General features: G+C 52.4%; 1 protein-coding gene across 1 annotated transcript in view; it reads right to left on the reverse strand.

Annotated features, from left to right (window-relative positions):
- Window positions 1–11,410, reverse strand: part of Arhgef40 (Rho guanine nucleotide exchange factor 40) — a 20,396-nt gene extending 8,986 nt beyond the window's left edge. The window contains 18 exon segments of the mRNA XM_059273097.1: window positions 53–196; window positions 1,881–1,903; window positions 1,906–1,998; window positions 2,337–2,382; window positions 2,384–2,470; window positions 2,566–2,661; window positions 4,578–4,591; window positions 4,594–4,693; window positions 4,815–4,895; window positions 5,010–5,105; window positions 5,705–5,835; window positions 6,704–6,871; window positions 6,995–7,372; window positions 7,375–7,413; window positions 7,416–8,232; window positions 8,861–9,058; window positions 10,687–10,823; window positions 11,218–11,410. Coding sequence (XP_059129080.1) covers window positions 53–196; window positions 1,881–1,903; window positions 1,906–1,998; window positions 2,337–2,382; window positions 2,384–2,470; window positions 2,566–2,661; window positions 4,578–4,591; window positions 4,594–4,693; window positions 4,815–4,895; window positions 5,010–5,105; window positions 5,705–5,835; window positions 6,704–6,871; window positions 6,995–7,372; window positions 7,375–7,413; window positions 7,416–8,232; window positions 8,861–9,058; window positions 10,687–10,823; window positions 11,218–11,410 — 2,841 coding nt within the window.
- Between the last annotated feature and the right edge of the window lie 4,552 nt (window positions 11,411–15,962).

The following is a 15,962-nucleotide window of genomic DNA, read 5'->3' on the forward strand; positions in this document are numbered from 1 at the left end:
TGGAGAAAGCGGGTCTGTGCTCAGACCTGGTCCTCTCCCAGGGGCCCCGCACCCATCTCCTCTCTGTCCTCACCTGCACCTCGGTGCTGAAAGCCCGGAACCGCAGTTCTGTCTCTTGCAAGACTGAGAGTGAGTTCCCAGGCGTGGCGAAGCTGGCCAGCTGCTCTTCCCCTGGGCCAGAGAGCCACTGCAACACCTGAGACAGAGCAGAAAGCTGTGAGGAAAGGGGAGGTTGTGAAGCGGCCAGGCTACAATGAGCTGCCATCACCCCAATGTACAGAACCCTGGTCATCCCGTCTTGTCTCACTGGGTGCTGTGGGACTGATACAGTGAATGATAACAGCTCCCACAAGATTAAACGTGGAACAGGGTATGCCATCTTTGGTAAAGTGCCATATGAACAGGGCTGGCAGGAGACACGGGTTATTGTGCCAGGGGCAAGCCTGGCATGAGGAAACAGATGAAACCCACATGAACCAAAGGAAGAAGGATGAGGGTTTGCTTGGATAACAGGACCCAGAGGAATTCCACATCCACTGTGCCCTGCTGAATGGTGAGCAGGAAACCTAGGCGCCAAGCCCAAAGGATGGCCCAGAGATGGTGTGTGTGTGTGTGTGTGTGTGTGTGTGTGTGTGTGTGTGTGTGTATCCAGTTCAGCTTTCCTACTGTAGGGAATCTCCTACTTGTTCTGAAATGTTTGACTAATTTTTTCCTCCAAAGAGAGTCTGGAAGCTAGGGTGGAGCGGCTGGAAAATGCGAAGTCTCAGAATGTTCCTAAAAGCCAGTGCCAACACCAGCCACTTTTCAGAGTCCTCTGCTGACTTCATTTCCCACCCATCCACCTGTGTGTTGTCCTATTTGTCTAGGAATGGGCAACTCAGCAGCAACATCCAGTGCCTAGCAGAGTTAGATCGCAAAGCTGACCTCTTGAACTTCCAAATTCTGTTTTCAAATTAGGTTTTTTAGACGGGCAGGGATATCTAATCCATAGGAGATACCCCCTGGGGTGGGATGGAACGGCAGAAACCAGCAGGCAGCCCCAGAACACAGAACCCTGGCTCCCCTTTAGCACTGACTTCGAGATGACCCTTCTCATACCCACACGCGGGTCCATGGGATATATATTCACAGTACTAGGAGCTGAGGAAAAACAACCAGATTTTAAAGTCCCTCTTCCCTTCACAGTACAGACAGCCAATCCCTACAGGGCTTAAGTCCAGAAGAGAAGAACCAAGGTTCAGAGAAGCCAGTCTTATTCTTGAGTCTTAAGAGGCCCGTGGTTCCTCTCAGTGGCTAGCAATGTGTTCTCCAAAGTAGGAGGAGAGACGGGGCCGTTTTGCCTCCGTTTTGGAGGATGATAATGTGGGGAGGCAAAATGTGGAGCCAAAGCACTCTATCAATAGACATTTATGATCGGGCTTCATGGTTAGGCCCGTAATCCCAGCACTCTGGAGGTGAAGGCAGGAGTTTCACGGCCAGCACCAGCTACACAGTGAGTTCCAGGCCAACCTAGGCTACATCAGATCCTGTCTCAGAAAAACTCCCAAACAGAAACAAAACATGTTATTATTGTCACACCAAGGAGGTTGTGCCCTGAGCCAACCGGCTGATTCCAGAGTTCCCTCTGGGTGGTGAACACTTCCCACAATATCTAATGATCCTGACCAAAGACAGACAGAAGGTTGACCTCCCGGCTTCCTTCGGCTGGTGCTGACATGCTCCTGCCCTCATGCTGAATCTCACACTTCTGTGACCAACCTCTAGGGGAGGCTGAGGGAAGCTGGAAGGATATCATCCATGCTTGGTGTCAGCAGGGATGCAGTGAAGCAGGAACTAGGCTCCCAGGCTGAGCAAGGGTATGGGGGCGGGAATCTCCTCACCTGCTGGAGCTGGCGCAGACGTGGTGTTTTTCCTGCTGCTGCACTCGTAAGTTGGAGAGACGCACAAGTTGGTGAATGGCCTCGTCTACCTCCTGGTAGAGCACAGCTGGGCCTGGACCTCAAGCCTGGGGAGAGGCGACACTGAGTCTCGGCCTTGCCAAGCTTCCTAGTTCTGTCTTTGTATCCTCAGGGATGCAAACACCAGAGGTGTCATGGCAGCGAGAATCAGACTCGCACCGTAACTCCCCTTACTGAATCAGCTTGGCTGAGATATTTAGTATCTCTGGTCCTCCGAGTCCACATTTGTAATCATAAACTGGCACACGGGGATGCTGTGAGGGTTATAAGTATAAAGGCACGCTATCTTGTCCAGAGAAGTGCAGAGTAAGAATTATCTGCCACTTAAGGTTTAGGCCAGCTCTCCGCTATCTCCCCAGCGTCTGGCTCCGCGCACACCCACCCGCCTCTCGTACTTGCTGCTATGGGTGGAGCGCAGCCGCATTCAGGATGGCTCCTCCGGTCCTCTGCAGCGCCGTCAGCCGAGGATCTGCCAGCACCTTTTGCAAGGGCTCAGGCATTCCCACTGCCTCCTTGGGACAAGCAAACACATCAGGAGTTTCTCTAGAAGAGTGCCCACCCCAGCCCATCCCTTTCACACCTACCATTATTCCATCTCATTCCATACCTCTTCCTTTGGTTCTTCTGCTCCCTCGAGCTCCTCAATAGCCTGCCGTACAGAGGTCAGCACACCTCGGCACAAGCTGCACAGCTTTGCCACTTCCTGAAACCCACATACGGAGATGGAGTTAAGGGACGGCATTCAGGATAAGAAATATACCGGGCATGGTGGGCCTTTCTTAATCCTAGCACTTGGGAGGTAGAGGCGGGGTGGAGCTCTGAGTCTGAGGCCAGCCTGGTCTGCATAGTGAGTTCAGGACAGCCAGGGCTATGAAGAGAGACCCTGTCCCACAAACAAACAAACAGGATGGAGATGGGACTCCTGGAGGACTTTTTGTGGAAATAATGTTGGATTTACTGTGGAAATAATGTTGGATTTACTTTCTGACTTTGTTGCTTCTAAGTTATACAATATTGGGCAAGCCCACAAATCCTAAAATTCATTTTATTCAATAGTAAAGTTAGAATAAGAATAGATTTTTTTGTTTGTTTGTTTTTCGAGACAAGGTTTCTCTGTGTAGCTGTGCGCCTTTCCTAGATCTCGCTCTGTAGACCAGGCTGGCCTCGAACTCACAGAGATCTGCCTGCCTCTGCCTCCCAAGTCCTGGGATTAAAGGCATGCGCCACCACCACCCGGCTCAAGAATAGATTTTGTAAAATCAAAGGAAATATCAGCCAGCACCGAGCACTGTTGTGGCTCACGGCACAACTTAGCATGTGAGTGTGGCCCACGGTACAGCTTAGCATGTGAGTGTGGCCCACGGTACAGTTGAGCATGTGAGTTTCCTTTGCCCTCTTCCTCCGGTCTTCACTCCGCCCGGCCCCACCTCCAGCTCTTCACATCTGCTTTCACTAAGAACTCATGTTTGTAGTCAGCTGTGAGCACGCTGACTCTCTACTCTAACTCACTACACTTAGGGTCACAGAAGCAGGAAGGTCAGTAATGCAGGTGCATTTGATGGGTGAAGAGCCTGCACTTTGTGGATACTGGGGTAGGGAACAGGTACAGAAAGGGCACCATCTCTAGATGTGAGGTAATGTAACTTGCCAGGCGCCATGGAACCAACTTCTCAGCTCTCAGCACTTTCTAGAAACCCACGAAACTATCACAAACACTTCTCCAGTTACATGCCATCTTAATAGTTCCCACTAGAAAGCATACGTTACTTAATGTCATTATGAATAATTTGACAAACTTGGGGGGCAGGGAGCTGGAAAGATGGCTCAGAGGTTAAGAGCAAGTATTTTTCTTCCAGAGGACCCAAGTTTGATTCCCAACACTCATATGTAGCTCACAACTGCCTGTAACTCCAGATTGAGGGGTTCTGATGGCTCCGGCCTTTAAGGACACCCACACAGGTGGCATTTGCTCACATAGACACACAGACATATATACATGCTTTAAAATAAAATAAATCTTAAAACATTCTAAAAGAGTATTACAGCGGTGGTGGCGCACGCCTTTAATCCCAGCACTCAGGAGGCAGAGGCAGGAGGATCTTTGTGAGTTTGAGGCTAGCCTGGTCTACAGAGCGAGATCCAGGAAAGGCGCAAAGCTACACAGAGAAACCCTGTCTCGAAAAAAAAAAAACAAAAAAAACAAAAAAAAATTACAAATTTGGGTGGTAACCGGAAGATGGTTCACAGGTTAAAAGCACTTGTTGCTCTTGCAGAGGACTGGGTTCAGTTCCCAGTCCCGACACGATGGCTTAAAACCTTCTGTAATTCCAGTTCCAGGGGACCTGATGCCCTCTTCTGACTTTTCGGGCACCGGGCACATGTGTGGAGCACACACATATATGCGGGTAAAACATTCATACACATAAAATAAAAAATAAAAAGAATTTAACAGTCTTCCCGTCTTCCCAATGGCCAACAAGACTTGTTCAAGGTTCCTGAGTCAGGACTACTTTCTGAATTTAATGGAGCTGCATCTTTCCCAGCCCCACGGTTATGTCTGTCTTTGTCTTTTCTCCTGGATTTCCAGCTCCCAGGTTCCGAGGTGCTGAAGGGGTTTACCTGGTGTATCTCTACCAGAGGTCGGGGGAGAGGTCCCTGTGACCTCCTAAGTCCGACTGTAGCTCCTCTGGCCTGGCCGCTCTTTTCAGGTCCTTCTCTGACAGCAACTCGGCTCCCTGCAGACACGGAAGCAGGGTTTTCTGCACAGGCTCCTTGTGACTCAGACCAATGTGAGAGATCAGCAAGCTGTCCCTCCCCTTTCCATTACTGACAGGGGACTAGCGGGAGAGAGCCTACCTGAAGTCCACAGAGTTCAGCTGGAGGGTCTTCATGAGTGACAATCACCAGCCGCTGAACGAGCGGAGGGTTGCCTGAGTCCTAAGTACAAAGAAGAATATCCCTAAACTTTGGAGAGTTAGATGGCCTGGAATGGCTGCCACTGGAGAAAAGTGAGGACCTAGGGGCCATGCCTCTCTCAAGGAGTTGTATTACCTGAAGCTGACTTAAGGCTGGAATAAGTGCTGGAGGCAGCGGGGGTGCCTTGCGAAGGTCAAGCAGGACGGTTAGCCCCAGTAACTGCAGGTCAGCCTGTGGAGGCAAGGAGAGTAGAAGGGGTGTGTGTATGTGTGTGTGTGTGTGTGTGTGTGTGTCTGTGTCTGTGTGTCTGTGTGTGCATGAGAATTGCAGGGACAGCAAAGAGAGAACAAGGAAGAAAGAACACAAATCTTCTGGCTTAGTGCTAACGGTCTTCAGAAGTCAGTGCTACTATATTTGGGAAGCAATGAGCAAACGGTCGATGTCTGGGACACGTGCCCAGTAGGCAACCTAACAATCAAGAACCTACATTGACATAGCTATTGGGTCAGAGGCCTGGAACTCTATGTGCTGTTATGGCATACATTCAAGGCCTTAGCATCTGTGTGATAGGTACTCAGTGTCCACAAAGTATTTGCTGGATGAATGAGTCTGTGCACTGATAATCTGGGCACTAGTGTAGAGTACCGAGAGAGTCGGCAAAAGTGGTGATTTTGAAGACCATGAAGATTATCCTGGAAGTCAGAATTGGTAAGATCAAGGTCCATGGCTTGAAAATCTGAGGGTTGACGTAGTAAGCCAGCCAGCGCCTTGAGAAAGAAAGCAGGTCTCCTGAGTCTGCACACTAGTGCCCAGGGTGAAGTCTGCCATACTTACCTAAGCAGTGAGTGGAGGTAACGAAGGGCAGTGTTCAATGTCTCCTGGGAGGGTGAGGGCTCCTCAAGAAGGCACGGGGGCGGTGGCGTAATAGTCAGCAAAGCTCTCCCAGTCTGGTCGACCCCTCCTGAAGACAGAAAATGGCCAGGCTGTCCTGGCTGGGACAATCTTTGACTACCCCCTTCCACCTCCCCTCCTTCCCAAGTCCGCTTCAATTGCTCCGCTTTCCCAAAGCCCCTTCCCACCCACCGTGTGTGTGTGTGTGTGTGTGTGTGTGTGTTCTTGTTTGTGTGTGCGTACACATGTATTCATGTGTGTGGAGGCCAGAGGTCACTGTAAGATCTTTCTCAATCACTTTCCACCTTATTTTTTTTTTAATTTTTTTTTTTTTTTTTTTTTTTTGGTTTTTCGAGACAGGGTTTCTCTGTGTCGTTTTGATACCTGTCCTGGATCTCGCTGGCCTCGAACTCACAGAGATCCGCCTGGCTCTGCCTCCCGAGTGCTGGGACTAAAGGTGTATGCCACTGCCGCTCGGCTAAAGATATTTTTTGAGGATTTATTTATTTTTATTTTATGTGTATTGGTATGTCTGTGAACGTGCCAGATCCCCTGGAACTGGAGCAGTAGGCAGTTGTGAATCGCCATGTGGGTGCTGGGAATTGAACTCAGGACCTCTGGAAGAGCAGCCAGTGCTCTTGACTGCTGAGCCATCTCTCCAGCCCTCCACCCTTTTTTTTTTTTTTTTTTTAAGACAGGGTCTGTCACTGAACCTGGAGAATCTCTGGTTCAGCCTGAGTGGCTGGCCAATGAACGCCAGAAGTCCACTCGTCTCAACCTCCCCCTTTCTTTCCAGCACCGGGTTACAGATCCATGCCATGCCTAGCTCTTATGCAGATGCTGGGGGTCTGAACTCAGTCCTCCTGCTTGCAAAGCAGGCATTTACCGACTGACCCATCTCCCAGCTCCTTTCCTTTGGTTCGCAGATGCCCACTGACCAGTCAGAACGAAGAATCCAGATGCCATCAAGTCCCAAGCTACAGGTGGGTCATCCAAGATGGAAACTGGAGGAGTCTCTTCTGGGATGCTGTCTCCTTTTACATCCGGCACAGTCTCCAGGGGCTGTGTTGGGGGCTCGGATGGGAAGCACCCCGGACCTGTGGATCCTGTGCAGATAGAGGCAGAGTTACTCTATTCTCTTCCCAGCCAAACCACAGATTCTCCTCCAGGCCCCTTCCCTAGGCCCAGCCTGCCCTGGCCCTTGTGCCTGGGCCCCACTGTCCTCTCACCTGTCACACACACCGGTACCAGCACCTCTTGTTCACGCTCTCTGATCCCCTCTTCTGGGGGCCCACAGTCTTCTGGGGGTGCAGGCTCTTTTCCATCTGCGGGCTTGAGTTCCTCTTTTGATTCAGGCGCTGGCTTCCCAGAAGAATCCTCTTTCTCCTTAACCAGGCTGCATTCTGCAGGTTCCTGTTCACTGGGTGAGCAGGGCAGACTGACAAGGACTTCCTGCTGTCTAGTCTCTTCCTTGTCCTTGGGGCTGAGTGGGGTACTCTCCCCTTTTACAGCACCTCTGCCAGCAGCTCGCTTCTTCCTTCTGTTTCCTTTGCCTGCTCTTCGCGGGGTACCAGGTGGTCCTTCAACCCCCTGGCCCACTCCTCCCCAGGTTCCCCCGGGAGGAGGCAGGATTCAGCGGCCTCCCCAGAGCCTCTGCTGGGGGCTCAGATGCCTCCAGGACCGCTGTATCTGGGTCGGCCTCAGCTCCCGGGGGTGAGTCAGAAGAGACCCCAGTACTACTCCCTTCACCAGGTGGGCGTGCCCCATCCTGGTCCCGTGACCCCAGGCCTTTCTGGTGCATCCATGCCCGGTGTCTCCGGTGCCGGCCCTTCCCTCCGGTACTCTTCCGGGTGGGTACTGTGCGGGTCCTGGAGAGGCCTGAGGCCTCAGCGTCTGTGGGGCTTCCCCTCATATGAGGCAGCGTCACCTCCAACAGTTCTACATATTCACCCTCTGGACCTTCTGCAGGAGCGTTGTGTCCATCCCCAGGACTCCGGGTCCCCAGCACCTCCTCAGGGAGTGGAGAGCTAGGAAGCCTTGGAGGTCCAGAGGGCAGTTCTGGAGGCAGTGTGCTTGGCTGATGTCCAACCATGAGACCCTCTTTGTGCACAAATCGTGGGCAGATGAGCTCAGCCCAGGGCAGGCGCTGAATCCCAGAGGGTGCCGACAGAAGACAGGTGCTGAGGCGCCCCGTTGGCCGGTCCTTGTTAATGCCTTGCAGCCACTCAGGTGTGAATAGGTAGGCACAGGCTTCATTGGGCACTGGCAGCTCCTGTACCCGTCCACCTCCTGGGGCCAGACATTTCAGTGCCAGGCGGGGAGCTTGGGCTGCCGAGGGTACGACCTGCAGGTAGAAGTCGCCAGGGCGCAGCAGCTGCCAGGGGAGGGCTGCTAGCTGCACTACGACCTGTTCATGCAAGCAGAGCGGCCAGCCCTCGTGGAAGAAGAGAAATCCACTGTACTGGGCCTGGAGAGAGAAGTGAGAGGCTCTACTCAAGGCCTCTGCTGACGAAACCAGCAAGGGGTTGGGGTGGGGGTGGGGGGGCGGGGCGCTGTGAGAATGAGTCCACACTAGGCAGGACTGGTCTTACGTCTGGTGGGTTAAAACCCCTAGGGGACAGGAAAGGAGATCACCACGTGGCAGAGGAAAGAACCCAAAACCGTTGATCCTTTGGTGGAAGGAAGCTTTCCTAGAAAGCTAGCTGTGTATGTGGGAAGGTAAGAACCCCCGTCATTACGGCGATCTGGTCAACAGATGCCACTGTCTTGGAAGAATCAAAGACTGTTGGTCTTTATGGCTGCTGGAGTGAAGACTCTCTCCTGAATCCCATCTGAGCCCGAGGGGAATACCTTAAGACATCCACGAGGAAGTAATATTTGAAACTTGCTCTGCAAAAGTCAGGGTCTTTTAGGGGGAAGTCAATGTTTGTTAAGGGTCAATATTTAAGGAAAATAAGTATACCTGCATATGTGTTAGTGTTTGAGTAGTCACAATCAGTGGGAGGTCGGCAAGTGAGACCTAAGCGTTCCTGTGGAGAACAGGATTGGGAAGCCTGTGTCTCTAAGCGGGAGGAAAAGGGTTGACAGCCACTCACACAGGCTTCCTGCTGGACCTTGGCAAGCAGGTGTTTAGCAGGTACCAGGAAGTCCAGCGTGTACCTCAGCGCATCCTCCTGGTAAGTCCTCTCCACCACCTGGAACACTTGGCCCAGTAGGGTTGGGGCTGTGGCTTCAAAGGGTGGATACAAGGCAGCGAGTGTGCTCTGTACACAGTCCTCCACCGGCTCAGGCTCCTGGGGGAGACAATACCAAGCCAGAGATAACTAGAGACTACACAAGCATGGCTCCTTGGGAGTCGGCTGGTCGGCAGAAAGCTATGTATCATAGGAGCACAGTGGCTAATCAGAAAATGCTAGCTGAATGAGCCAGGGGGTAGGAGTGAGGGCCTGGCCAGTCAGTGCATACAGGCTTCACATTGAAGCTCTGAGACTTTGGCTTTAGAGATCCAGGGGGAGTTTGTTATGGACGACTCTGATCAGGGTTGTTCCAGGTACTTGTAAACTGGGGTGATTGCATAGGTTCACCTGCACAGGTGAACTGGGCCACTGGACCCAGTTGATGGCCAAGGATTCTGGTAGATGGGGTGGGGTATGGGGTTTCGACATAGCCATCTTGACAATAGATTCTCCCAGAACTCACCACCCAGGTAACTTTATCATAAGTGGAGGTGTGCCCACCCACAAAACACTGCATCCTAGAGATGGCTGAGTGACAGGTGGGAAGAAAGGAGACAAAACTGTGGCCATCTCAGGAATTGGTAGCATCCCTTTCTTCCATTCATAAAGCCTGCCGGATTGGCTATAACGAATTGGTTGGGGCCATTTGAAAGAAGACAGAGACATAAATGAACTCTTGGAGAAGAGAGGAGGAGGTTTTGATGCTATGCATTCCAGTCAAATTTTACCTGGACCCACTGTCTCAAAGACTAAGCCACGTCCAATTCTGACCCACTTCCCTAAGTGAGTCATCGGGCTATCTTTCTTCATCTCATTCCCTAAACAAAATCCCTTATGTCTATTTCTTTGCAAGTCTTTCAAGATGGCTTTTTTTTTTTTTTTTTTTTTTTTTAGTTTTTTTATCAGACGTCTTCGTTGTAAATGAGGAAAGGGGCACTCTGCGATATTCACCGAGCTCTCTGCCCATTGCAAACAGCCCTGGTTTCACCGCAGAACAAAAATTGCTTATTTTACTTCTAAATCTCTCCAGCCAGAGTTGCTTAATCCTGGCTGTTTGAGAAGATTAGGGTATTCACTCACCCCCAGAGACCAGCATTCCGTGTTATCAGCGCACAGACTCGGCCCCAAGGTGTGGGCGAGCAGACAGACCCTCAGTGTTGCCGGGACTGTGTACGTGGGTGGGAAAAAGGGTAGGGGTGAGGTGGAGTGGGCCTCGGCTCTGAAGTTAGGATCCGGGGCGCTCCAGCTTGAGCAGCAAAGCAGCTGCAACCCATTAGGGGCGGTGAGCTCATGGCTGAACAAGAGTCGCAGCCACAGGAAACGGCCTCAGCAGGAGGGGAGGAGGGGTCTGGAGCAGGCGGAGGTGGGCAGGAGCCCAAGACACCAGGCCTCTGGTCGGCTGGGACCAAAAAGACGAGCGAGACTGAGTCAGCTCTCACTGGCCTAGTTCCTGTCTCGCTCCAACCCCCTGAGCAGGGTGATGCCTCCCGGGCTTTCTCCGTAGGCATCGCCCGGGCTGGGCCTCTCCCCCACCTCCACTCTGCAGTGAGCGCGGTAGGCTGCACCCGCCTGGGCAGTGGGCGCCCTCGCTAGCAGAGCCCACTCCTGCCGTAGTTCCTCGGTGCACTTCTGGCCGGAAAGTTCCAGGCTTAGTGTTCGATCCCGTTGACATGGGCTTCTGGTACCCTGAGCGGCTGCTCCCGGAGCCTCTGCCTCATGCACAGGATTCCATCCAGTTCCCTCCCTGCAGCGGCGTTAAGCCTTGGGGGAACTTTGTCCCAAAACTCTGGTTTTGGCTCTGGAAACGTCACGCCCACTGGTACTGCGGAACACCCCCTACCCACCCTTAAACAGCCCCCTTTCTGCGAGGGAATTTCCCTTTGGACGTGCCCTCTGGCCCTGGCCCAGCCACAGCTGTGACTTGTCCCTCAGGGCCGGATGGGTGGGCCCACCTCACCGGGTTGGGGACAGGGATGGAAAATGGTGGTTCCAGGCAGGTCAGTTCTCATGACCCGAGGCAGTGCCCTTTCCAGGGCTGCCGCCACACCGACTCGCAGAGGGTCTCCAGGAGTGGAAGACTGGGATGGAGTAGGGGGAGGGAAAACCCAGCAAAAGAAAACTGGGTAGGACCGGGAAGGCCGGGGGAGAGAGGGGTTGAGCTGTGTGCAAAGACCACGAAAGGATGGGGAGGCAGCAGAGGAGAAAGAAAGGGTCACGGCAATCGCCCGGTGGGGACTGGGCAGGCAGCGGGCCGGCAGACAGAAGAAAAGAAGGGGGGATGGGAGGGTGGAGAGTCTCCGGGGCGCCGAACAGCAGCGCTAGGCGGGCACAGGAGGCACGGGGCTGGGGGCCCGGAGCGGGCTGCGCGAAGGCCGAGGGGACACGGGGGTGCGACGCGGGACTCACCATGGCTGGGCGTCGGGAGGTGTCCGACTCTCGGGCGGGGCGGGTCAGCCACCGCCTCCCTCCCGGCGCTCAGTCTCGCCGGGTCTGGCTGCAGGACAGCTCGCACCGCGGCCGCGGCTCTGCCCGCTCGCTCGCTCGCTCGCTCGCTGGCTCGGGCGCCCAGGCCGCGGGGCCCCGCCAGGGAGGACCGAGACGGCCGCCTGCACCGCCCCGCCCAGCCCGGGACCCCAGCCGAGACGCCCCCTTCGCCGCAAGCCTCGCCTCCGCTCCTCTAGCTGTCCGCGGCCAGCCCGCCCCGCCCCGCCCCCTCCGAGAACCGCCCCGCTGAGGACGCCCCGGGTTTCCCGCGTCTTCCCGCTCTGCGGGATCAGTCCAAGCCTTTCGCTCTGGGCTCTGCAGCGGGCTCCCTCCTAGGACCAAGGTTGTCGGGCGGCCAGAAGCCTTCTTCTTCCATCTCTAAGACTCATGACGCTTCTCCCGTCCGTGGCCAGGCTTGGGGCCAGGTCCTGGGGCCCAGATCGACCCACACGCTTTGGTTCCCTTTAGATAGAGCTGAAGGCAGAGAAAGTAGGGGATTCCCCCCCCCCAAGCCTTGGACGTTTGCCCGCCCTTCTTCCCCTTCCACCTTCTTGGGTCTCGAGCCTCCAGGCAACTACAATGGGCTCCTGTGTGCTGCTTGGGTAGGGCGGGGGATGTGGGGAATTACGGAGAAGTAAAAGGCTTGGCATGGGGGTGGGGTGTCCGTGCCCCGGGATCAGGATGCTTCGTAAGGTCTGGGGACGTTTTCCGAGTTGCTCCTCGCTGCCTTTTTCTGAACCTTACACCCCAGCTGCTCTAACGAGAGAGGAGGGGAGGCAGCAGCTCCTTGCTTGGACCCCAGGCTTTGGTACTGATGCTAGCTAGATCTTTCTTGTCGCAGGCGATAGTGGCCCACCACCGCTAGGGCTCTTGGTGGTGACTATTATCTTAAACTGCAGACAAAAGGAGCCAGGTTCCTTTAAAAAGTTCTAGCCTCACCCCTTCTGCCCCACCGACAAACAGCGAGTATGGCGAAATGAAGACCGGGTGGGATCTCCTAGAAGGGACGGGCGGGGGGCGCGCCGGGGGGGGGGGGGAGACGACCTCAGCACAGCAGGGGGTTACCGTGCACGCCTCTGAGTCACAGCGAACTGGTCCAAAAGGTAGACATTTGGGAGGCGATCTGAAAGCTACCCAGTTCCCAGAAAGGGCGTGAAGGCATTGTCACCGCAGGTTGAGGGTGAAGTTTATTTAGGAGATGTGTGGTAGTGGATACAGTCCGATGAGGCTGCAAGGACGGTGCCCCGGGGGACAGCGGGGAGGAGAGGAAAGGGTGACAAACGATGCTTCTCACCTCAGGAGAAACTCTGCCCTTTCTCCTCTGGATCTGGAAAAAGGAGAAACTTAATTCATAGGGATGGGAAGAGCCCTCTGGTTCCTAGGGTTAAAACAGAATCTCGGGAAGGGAAACTCTGTGACCCATCGGCTAGAACCGCGGGGATGGAGCTTTTTCCAACCTTCCGGTCAAGCTAGACTCGCCAGTTTCCCTGTAATTAGTGCCCAGGAGCCTGGAGAGTGAGATTTTGCTACCCCCTGGTGTCCGCCGGGTAAATCCTGCCCAGCAGCAGGCTGTAGAGGCAGGCCTTCCCTGGAGGCTTTCTTAAGGGATGGTCTATGATCCTTACTCGTCACTGCCCCAAATCTAGCTCACCTATTCTTGGTCTGGAAAGACTGAATCTTCCCATTTGGCGCTTAACATTCCTTGTACTCAAATCATTTGATAGAATCCAAGGTTCTCCACAGCTAGGTAATGGAAATATAGACACACACAACAGAAAAAAGATCCATAAAAAGGTTTTGAACTGGTGGGGTGAAGGAGTTTGGATTTAGGTTCTGGGATGCAAGTTACCCCTTCTTTCCAGGAGTTTCAATACATGGCGTGCGTGCGTGTGTGCGTGCGTGCATACATGCATGGGTGTGTGTGGGTGTGTGGGTGTGTGTGTGTGTGTGTGTGTGCGCGCGCGCGCGCGCGCGCACGGGGGTTCTTACAGTGGTTAATAGCCCTTTCTCCATAGGCATCTCTTGCCTACAGGTGTGTGTACAATGTAATCTGAGTTGATGTGTGTGCTTTTTGATAAGAGCAGTGAAGGGGTAAGGTTAGAATCAGAGATAGGGAAGGTATCAGGGCTAACAGGCCCTCTCCTGTGTTACAGATACTTTTCACTGTGGTTTATGTATTTCATGTTCTTTGGAACTTAGCAATAGTGAATTTAATAGCAATAGTGAAATTAATCCCTAAGAAGTTTTCTGTATGGTTCTAATGGAAAAGCAATGCTATGCATAGTGTTCTCCTAGTGTGTGGGAAGGCAGAAGGAACAGCAGTGTCTGTAATGTTTATGGCCTAGTTAATGATATGCAATGAAACAAAACAGCCTGGCTATAGAGAGCCGGTGCTTTAGGCTGCTCACTCATGTTTAGCCACCTGGACAGAAGCTGTGGTAAGGGGTCACAGTTCTGTACCCTCGTGTCAAGAGGAAATTGAGGGACCATAAAAGCGAATTTTAGGATCAGATATGAAAGAATATGTTCTTGTTTGCTGTGTCTTCCAAGGAAACCAGGTACTCACTCTCAGTTGTTTTAGGATAAGAAGATATAAATATTAGTTCTGTTTGGGTTTAACTTTTCATTTCTTTTGGCTTTTATTTGATTGATAACATTCCTTTCAATGTTTATAACTCATGGGGCTGGAGTGATGGCTCAGTGGTTAAGAGCACTCATTGCTCTTGGCCGTGGACCTGGGTTCACTTCCCAGAATCCACATGGTGGTTGTAACTCCAGTGCTAGCAGATCTGTTACTCTCTTCTGACTTCCATGGCTTCCATGCACACACGTGGTACATACACACACATAAAACAAATGAATTTATTATAACTTGTTTTCTTCCCTGACCTAGGTGCCGTCAAAACCATACCACGAATTAATGCCGGAATGTCAGTTTCTTTACTGGCCTACTGACCCTGCTTTGACCTTCTGATAAGTCATTCTCTGCACTCTGAATGAAAAATTTTAAAATATGAATCAGGGCCCATGAGCTGGCTCAGTCAGTAAAGGAGCTTGTTGCCAAGCCTGTCCCCCAGGCCCACATGGTGGAGGGAGCCAGCCAGCCTCCTCAAGCTATCCTGTAACCTCCACATGTGCACATGCACAAATAAACAAATAAAAGTAATAAGAAGGTTGGGGACTTAGCTCAGTGGTAGAGCACTTGCCTAGCAAGCACAAGGCCCTGGGTTCGGTCCTCAGCTCCGAGGGGGGGAAAAAAAAGTAATAAATAAAAATACGAACCAGGGCCTGGGAAGGTAACTCAGTGGTCGAACACTTGCCTAGCATGCACGAAACCCCAAATTGTACCCCCAGTTTGACAGAAAATAATTAAGTAAAAATCCAAGTCAGATCTTGGCAACCCCTTGCAACAGCTCCACGTGTAGTTGGTAACTTGTTCAAAACCTCTCCAGGCTCTTTGCTACCCACGCTGAGGTGTGCTCAGCCACTGGAGACCCACCAGCCACAGTCACTTTTCAGTTCTGTAAACATGACTTGCTCCCCTGTCCTTGGGTCTTGTTTTTTACAATTTCAGTGGTTGGCTCTCATCCTTTGGGTCTGTATTAGAGTATTGTTATCTCAAAGCTCTTCCCTGACTAGCCAATCTGACATGGTCTCTTACTTTATTAGTCACACTATTCATATCTATCTTACTAGATATTTCCTGGTCGATTTATTCCCTGTCTCTTGCTCAGACAGACCTACCCCTCATCACAGATAATCTAAAAACAAACTGTGAAGTTAGGAATATCAGGGTTTTGGGGGGCTGATCCTTCCTGACTAGTGTCTGACCAGCCCTTCAAAGATATTGTCAAGCCAGGTGCAGTTTGTAAAGAGAGCAAAAATGCCCGTGGAACCGGGATGGAGGCAGGAACATGGGAAGAGCAGAAACTGGTTAGGGATGGGAGGTGGAGGTTTAGGGTCAGTTGCAGATCTTTCTCGCTCTCCTGAATTTGACCCTCACTGTTTTGTCCTCTTCAGGCTGTTTCCAAACAGGAGACACACAGGACAGAGTTAAAAACAGAAGGGTACATCTGTGGGTCAGATGTAAGTTCATTGTTTTATGCGAGTTGGAGAAGGCGTGGCTTCAAGGCTGGCCTCCAAAGGCCACCACTGGCCAGCCGAAGGCTTCTGGAGACTGCAGATTTAGTTATGGACTTGGTGGGTATATGAGTACATGAATCCTTTTATATAGTTGTACTCCATTCATACATACACACACACACACACACACACACACACATACATATATGTGTGTGTGTGTGTGTATATTTAGGTGTCTTGCATGTATGTGTGTCTGTGTAACCACATGCATGGTTGGCAGCTGTGGAGGCCAGAAGAAGGTAGATTCTGTGAGACTGGAACTACAGATGGTTGTGAGGCACCATGTGTGTGCGCCAGGAATAGAACCTGGTCTCTCTGGAAGGGCAGCCAGGAT

Source organism: Peromyscus eremicus, chromosome 9 (assembly GCF_949786415.1).
Source record: "Peromyscus eremicus chromosome 9, PerEre_H2_v1, whole genome shotgun sequence".
Taxonomy (NCBI): Eukaryota; Metazoa; Chordata; class Mammalia; order Rodentia; family Cricetidae; genus Peromyscus; species Peromyscus eremicus.